Below are 7,882 nucleotides of genomic sequence, written 5' to 3' on the forward strand. Positions count from 1 at the left end.
CTAATAGTTTTTAATGTTCTAAATTCAAATCTAAAGCAGTTGATCGACAAGTAATTTTGAGATCTGCTTCCAAATCGTGTGACTCTGCGGCAAAAATCAAACAAAAAACTGGTGTTACTGCAAGTGTTTCAACCATTTTTTTTTGTGTAAAACGTCTAAGAACTAAAGTAAAAACGTTCAATTTGTCATCAAAACCAATGTTACAATTGGGACCAATTACAGGTTTTGCTGTCTCCTAAAAAAAAACACCCTTTCACCTGAATTTTTTTTATGAAAACTCTTTATTCTTGCTTTCTATCCCAAATTCAACGTTTTTAGTTTTTACCAAATCTCATTAGGATGGCCCACATTTGTATTAATTTTCATTGGTGTAACAATTTAGTCCCAGTTTTTGTGGTGCTAATTCCGAATTTCATAATTTCTTAAAGAGATGTTGTCTGTAAAGCCGGTTTACGGACGATGATTTTACGTGATAACGTCGTAAGAAAATAGATTGTGTGCTTTTAAAATGAGTCAATTGAAGCGCTCATTTATTTCACACAATCATAATTTACAAGAAAAAGCTAAAAAAAGTTAAATTTTTTCTTTTCTCATTATATTAATTTTTTATTTTAAAAGCTTACAAAAAAATTATACCATTAAAAAGCAAAATGTTTTTTCTAATTAATAAAACCATTTTTAAATTTTTACAATGCGCAAAAAGTATTAAAATAATTTATTAAAAACAATCATTTCTTATGAAAAAAGTGAAAAAATCATTTCCATCACCCAAAAATTCATTTTTTTTTGATATAACAACCTATAATAAATTTTATACCACCTGGAAGCTTATTACTTCAGCTCAAAATATATATATTGATCATGTCTATTAGGCATCTACAAAAAGAGCTAGAATTTTTTGAACTCGATCAATTTTTATCATAAAAAGCAAAAAAAAAAACAGATAATTTTATGTTCTCACGCTATTGAATCAATTTTTTTAGACAACCTATAAAATTTTATATCATGTAAAAGCTTATAATTTAACCTTTCATATGACGTTTAAATCTTATTTCTGCGATGCCTAGAAAAAAAGTTAGAATTCCGCACCTTTGGCTGTTCGGGGGGCAATAGATCTCCACAGGTGTTTTGAGGTATTTCGCAAGTTTTTTAATTTAACATTGTGTAGCTTGTAGTGAATGTACAGCTATGTGTTATATACCAAAGGTAACATCATCAGAATGCTCAATAAAGTTAAATCTAATTTGTATTTGCTTTAGATCAAAAGATATAAAATGTTGAATAATAAAACTTTAGTTTACCTTTATCTCAAAATTGTGACTACAAAATTGATTGAAACTTTGCACAGATATAGTTCTGTCTATTTATCTATCTACAGTATAAATTTCATTTATTTATCTGTTGAAGAACAAAAGATAAAAATAAAAAAACGGTTAAAAAAGGTAAAAAAACTTGGGACAAAAAAACCTTTTTTTCCGTTATTCGGTCAAAAGCCATTTTGAAATACCAATTTTTTGCACATGTATGCGCACAGTCATAGACTACATGTTCTATAAGCTTGAGATTTTTTGAATGCTACAAAAAATTTAAAAAAATTAAAACTCACCCAAAAATACCCCAAAATAAGTGTTTTTTCAAAATTTGTTTTTCAAAAATTCATACATATTTCAAAACGTAATGACTTAAAAAATAATCCGTATCAGACCCCTAATTTTTTTTTTATATTATCTTTCGAATGACGTTTTTCAAATTGTCAAAAAAAAAAATTCCCTTACCAATAATCACTACTTTATCAAAAGTCTACCTCATGTTTTAGTTTAGCTGCCATGGTTCATCGATTTATAAGACGTTATCACGTCAAAAAAACATCCTTTCACTCAAGATAATTTTGTAAACTCTATTGATTCTTAGTTCTTATAACAGACATTAATTTTTCACCAAATTTAAAAAAATTAACAAAATGTATGTCAGCTGTTATGACACCTTTCTCACACACAACTTAACCCATCACAAAAACACCCTATCGCCAAATATTTTTAAGTTTCTGAATAGTTTGTCCTTGCTTTATCTAAAATCTTCATCCCGAATTTAATCAGTGTTGCATGTTTTTCAGCTGTTGATTCTGAAACAAGCATCCTTGTTTTAAATCGGCAATAACTTTTCTTTGAGCAATTGTATTGACTTTATTTTTATGTCATTAGATTCAGCATCAAAAACTACCTTGAAAACATGTGTCAGATGATGATATTCTAAAAACAATTTTTTTCAGTATATTTTTGACCTTCACCCTCTCCCTCTCGTCCGCGAAAAAAACACCCTTCCACCCCACTTTTTTTTATAGACTTTTTTATCCTTGGTTTTTATCCCAAAAGCAAACTTTTTGCCAAGTTTCACGAGTGTAACAATTTTTTTTTTTTAAATAACGAATCGAAATCACCCTTTTTATCAAAAATTTTTAATTTATTAAAAATATTTCACAAAGCATCAACTAAAATAAAATTAACTTCTAATTGTGTGTTATATTCAATCCATGATCTCATCCAATTTCCTCGATCATTCCAAAACTTTAACATTGCTTTCGGATCTTGATTGTTCCATGGTTTCATATATGGTTTATCTAATTTTCCACTATAACTAAAGTCTGGAAATTCTACATGACCGCCAACAGACAATCCAATTGTAAAATAAAACTACAAAAATTTATTGTAAAATTATAAACATTCAGTCATTAGAAATAATACTGGCAACCATATTAAAGACAAAAGACAATACTTACCTCTCGATCAAAAGGCGCCAAAATGCTATCACTTTGCCATGCATTTGAATTTTTATACAAATATGATTTTGAAAATCCTCCTTTAATAATTCCATATTCGTGATCATCAATTTTAAATATGATACTGTCCTCTGTCCAAGTTAGGCTAAAGTTATGAAAATCATGTGAAATTTGTTCATCAGAATCATAATGACGAAATGAGGCTTCATGTAAAGATCCTCGATCTTCCAACACAACGCCACCTGATAAATGCCGACTTGATAGATCTTTATTATCAGGCGACTGAAGATGATCATTTCCCCGCAAACTTGCAATTCTTATTTGGCCGGATGCATAGTTTGAAGAGCCATAGTAGTTTTCCATTGGGTCCAAAAATAACACTGTCTCGAAATGAAATAGACAGAATTTTTAGATTGACTTTTCGATAATGATGACTTACTTGGCATTGTCCAATCACCACGAGGCATTTTTGCTCCAATTACTATTTTTCCATACCGAAAGCTGAATGAATGTTTGGTTCGAATTCTTGCAGAAATAATTGGAGGCAAGATTTGTGAGAATTTAGCTTTTTTTAAACACTCCTTTCCGATTCCTGAACAACTGGAAAACTAACATTATTTATTGTCATTGAGGTAAAAAATATTGAGAAAAGAGTCTACTTCTCAATATTCAGAGTCCCAGTCTTCAACAAAGTTTCATTGACACCTGGAGTACAAAGAAATTTTGGTTTAATACGCAACACACCGTTACGAGCGTAAACAACTTCGGGATCATTTTGAAATGACACAAATGGAGAGTCTTCCGTATCCAACGGTATTCGAGCATCAATTTTCCACACTTTCGCACTTAAAAAGTTGAAATCTTCTTCGAAGATTCGTACTCCCTTGCATACTCGTTGCCCTCGGACAGTTGTTACTGACAGTTCACAGTCTTCACTGATTTCATAAAGTTTCGAACATTGTTCTTTGCTTGGAGACGTAATGTCGATAGTGTTGTTAGGAAATACAGTATCTTTTCTTACTTGTTTCATTGGTTTATGTGTAGTATTGAAACTATATGGATCTTCAAAGTAGTCAATGTGGTATGAAATCTTCCAACCGCCTTCAACACGAACATTGATATTATCATAAATCCATTGACCATAATCACTTTCAGTAATGAGAGCAATAAAATCGAAAGGTCCTTCTGGTTCCAGTGTTTTATTGATCTTCACTTTGAAGATCGCATAGGAAATTCGGCCATCGATGATATCTGCGGGAATAAGAGTTTTAGTAACTTTTGATTGTACTTTAAGAAGTTACCGAAATCACTCTAAACAGAACTTCGTCTCACAAAACACATGAACTTTAAACTTACAATCTGATGTCTTAATGCGGAAGCCCTTTGGATTGATTCGTTCTACAACTTCACCGTATGCAAAAGAAAACTCAACTAGACTGAAGACCAAGAAGATTATAAGTAGAATAAACCTCATTGCAAAAATGTTCTAAGCAAACTATTAAAATAGGCAAATAATTTTATTAAAATTATATTCATGTTCAATGAGTGACCTTTAACCGTTTGTTTTGATAACCTTTAGAGAGCGAGAGAAAAGCTTGGACAAATATTTTGATGCATTTTATTATTTTGCATTGCGGTTTATCAGTATGAAAACAAACTTGATGGTATTTTCTAGTTTTGATTGTTAAGTTCTTAAATAGTTCATAAATTGGTTTGTACAAAATAATTCTGTCTCATTAAATAGCTTTTGTAAGCTGTGTGTCTTTGAGACTATGAAATTTAACACAGAGTCGAAAAATAAAGCTTCAACCAAATTATTTTTTTTTAATCATAAGTCAGAATTATTACCCCATGAAGTCCTCATACGACATGAAGACTTTTTTGCTTCATAAAGTCGCATTTTTAATGCAGTCTTTTTTCAACATAAATTCCGTACTTTTACATCACGAAGTCCTCATACGATATGAAGACTTTTTTGCTGCATGAAATCGCATATTTAATGAAGCCTTTTTACATTATAAATTCAATCTTTAAACGCGATGAAGTCCTCATTCAACATGGAGATTTTTTTGCTGCATGAAATCGCATTTTTAATGAAACCTTTTAACATCATAAATTCAATCTTTTAACACGATGAAGTCCTCATTCAATATGAAGTCTTTTTTGCTGCATGAAATCGCATTTTTAATGAAGCCTTTTTACATCATAAATTCAGTCTTTTAACACGATGAAGTCCTCTTTCAACATAAAGACTTTTTTGCTGCAAGAAATCGCATTTTTAATGAAGCCTTTTTACATCATAAAGTCAGTCTTTTAACACCATTAAGTCCTCTTTCAAAATGAAGACTTTTTTGCTGCATGAGATCGCATTTTTAATGAAGCCTTTTTACATCATAAAGTCAGTCTTTTAACACCATTAAATCCTCTTTCAAAATGAAGACTTTTTTGCTGCATGAGATCGCATTTTTAATGAAGCCGTTTTACATCATAAAGTCAGTCTTTTAACACGATGAAGTCCTCTTTCAACATAAAGACTTTTTGCTGCAAGAAATCGCATTTTTAATGAAGCCTTTTTACATCATAAAGTCAGTCTTTTAACACCATTAAGTCCTCTTTCAAAATGAAGACTTTTTTGCTGCATGAGATCGCATTTTTAATGAAGCCTTTTTACATCATAAAGTCAGTCTTTTAACACCATTAAGTCCTCTTTCAAAATGAAGACTTTTTTGCTGCATGAGATCGCATTTTTAATGAAGCCTTTTTACATCATAAAGTCAGTCTTTTAACACCATTAAGTCCTCTTTCAAAATGAAGACTTTTTTGCTGCATGAGATCGCATTTTTAATGAAGCCGTTTTACATCATAAAGTCAGTCTTTTAACACCATGAAGTCCTCTTTCAAAATGAAGACTTTTTTGCTGCATGAAATCGCATTTTTAATGAAGCCTTTTTACATCATAAATTCAATCTCTTTACGCGATGAAGTCCTCATTCAACATGAAGACTTTTTTGCTGCATGAAATCGCATTTTTAATGAACCCTTTTTACATCATAAATTCAATCTTTTAACGCGATGAAGTCCTCATTCAACATGAAGACTTTTTGCTGCATGAAATCGCATTTTTAATGAACCCTTTTTACATCATAAATTCAATCTTTTAACGAGATGAAGTCCTCATTCAACATGAAAACTTTTTTGCTGCATTAAATCGCATTTTCAATGAAACCTTTTTACATCATAAATTCAGTCTTTTAACACCATGAAGTCCTCTTTCAACATAAAGACTTTTTTGCTGCAAGAAATCGCATTTTTAATGAAGCCGTTTTACATCATAAAGTCAGTCTTTTAACACCATGAAGTCCTCTTTCAACATAAAGACTTTTTTGCTGCAAGAAATCTCATTTTTAATGAAGCCTTTTTACATCATAAAGTCAGTCTTTTAACACCATGAAGACCTCTTTGAACATGAAGACTTTTTTGCTGCATGAGATCGCATTTTTAATGAAGCCGTTTTACATCATAAAGTCAGTCTTTTAACACCTTGAAGTCCTCTTTCAACATAAAGACTTTTTTGCTGCAAGAAATCGCATTTTTAATGAAGCCTTTTTACATCATAAATTCAATCTCTTTACGCGATGAAGTCCTCATTCAACATGAAGACTTTTTTGCTGCATGAAATCGCATATTTAATGAACCCTTTTTACATCAAAAATTCAATCTTTTAACGCGATGAAGTTCTCATTCAACATGAAGACTTTTTGCTGCATGAAATCGCATTTTTAATGAAGCCTTTTTACATTATAAAAACAGTCTTTTAACACCATGAAGTCGTCTTTCAAAATGAAGGCTTTTTTGCTGCACGAGATCGCATTTTTAATGAAGCCTTTTTACATCATAAAGTCAGTCTTTTAACACCATTAAGTCCTCTTTCAAAATGAAGACTTTTTTGCTGCATGAGATCGCATTTTTAATGAAGCCTTTTTACATCATAAAGTCAGTCTTTTAACACCATTAAGTCCTCTTTCAAAATGAAGACTTTTTTGCTGCATGAGATCGCATTTTTAATGAAGCCTTTTTACATCATAAAGTCAGTCTTTTAACACCATTAAGTCCTCTTTCAAAATGAAGACTTTTTTGCTGCATGAGATCGCAATTTTAATGAAGCCGTTTTACATCATAAAGTCAGTCTTTTAACACGATGAAGTCCTCTTTCAACATAAAGACTTTTTGCTGCAAGAAATCGCATTTTTAATGAAGCCTTTTTACATCATAAAGTCAGTCTTTTAACACCATTAAGTCCTCTTTCAAAATGAAGACTTTTTTGCTGCATGAGATCGCATTTTTAATGAAGCCTTTTTACATCATAAAGTCAGTCTTTTAACACCATTAAGTCCTCTTTCAAAATGAAGACTTTTTTACTGCATGAGCTCGCATTTTTAATGAAGCCTTTTTACATCATAAAGTCAGTCTTTTAACACCATTAAGTTCTCTTTCAAAATGAAGACTTTTTTGCTGCATGAGATCGCATTTTTAATGAAGCCTTTTTACATCATAAAGTCAGTCTTTTAACACCATTAAGTCCTCTTTCAAAATGAAGACTTTTTTGCTGCATGAGATCGCATTTTTAATGAAGCCGTTTTACATCATAAAGTCAGTCTTTTAACACCATGAAGTCCTCTTTCAAAATGAAGACTTTTTTGCTGCATGAAATCGCATTTTTAATAAAGCCTTTTTACATCATAAATTCAATCTCTTTACGCGATGAAGTCCTCATTCAACATGAAGACTTTTTTGCTGCATGAAATCGCATTTTTAATGAACCCTTTTTACATCATAAATTCAGTCTTTTAACACGATGAAGTCCTCTTTCAACATAAAGACTTTTTTGCTGCATTAAATCGCATTTTTAATGAAGCCTTTTTACATCATAAAGTCAGTCTTTTAACACGATGAAGTCCTCTTTCAACATGAAGACTTTTTTGCTACATGAAATCGCATTTCTAATGAAGTATTTTTACATCATAAAGTCAGTCTTTTAACAACATGAAGTCCTCTTTCAACATGAAGACTTTTTTGCTGCATGAAATCGCATTTTTAATGAAGCCT

The 7,882-nt window shown here is 31.0% G+C and overlaps 1 protein-coding gene across 1 annotated transcript; it reads right to left on the reverse strand.

The window, feature by feature from the left end:
* Positions 1-2,442: 2,442 nt before the first annotated feature.
* Positions 2,443-4,259, reverse strand: LOC129921405 (beta-1,3-glucan-binding protein 1-like). The gene is made up of 5 exons (XM_056003213.1): positions 4,133-4,259; positions 3,436-4,027; positions 3,216-3,376; positions 2,777-3,156; positions 2,443-2,690 (listed from the first exon to the last, which is right to left on the reverse strand). The coding sequence occupies exons 1-5, from the start codon at positions 4,248-4,250 to the stop codon at positions 2,475-2,477; spliced, it is 1,467 nt and encodes a 488-aa protein (XP_055859188.1). The 5' UTR covers positions 4,251-4,259; the 3' UTR covers positions 2,443-2,474.
* Positions 4,260-7,882: the final 3,623 nt, after the last annotated feature.

Source organism: Episyrphus balteatus, chromosome 1 (assembly GCF_945859705.1).
Source record: "Episyrphus balteatus chromosome 1, idEpiBalt1.1, whole genome shotgun sequence".
Classification (NCBI taxonomy): Eukaryota; Metazoa; Arthropoda; class Insecta; order Diptera; family Syrphidae; genus Episyrphus; species Episyrphus balteatus.

Bases quoted from the DNA above. Each gene is read 5' to 3' on its own strand.
- LOC129921405 (XM_056003213.1), bottom strand. From the start codon at position 4,250: ATGAGGTTTATTCTACTTATAATCTTCTTGGTCTTCAGTCTAGTTGAG. The intron at 4,028-4,132 runs GTAAGTTTAAAG...TTATTCCCGCAG, and splicing joins CCGCATTAAGACATCAGATT to ATATCATCGATGGCCGAATT. The intron at 3,157-3,215 runs GTAAGTCATCAT...ATTTCGAGACAG, and splicing joins TGGTGATTGGACAATGCCAA to TGTTATTTTTGGACCCAATG.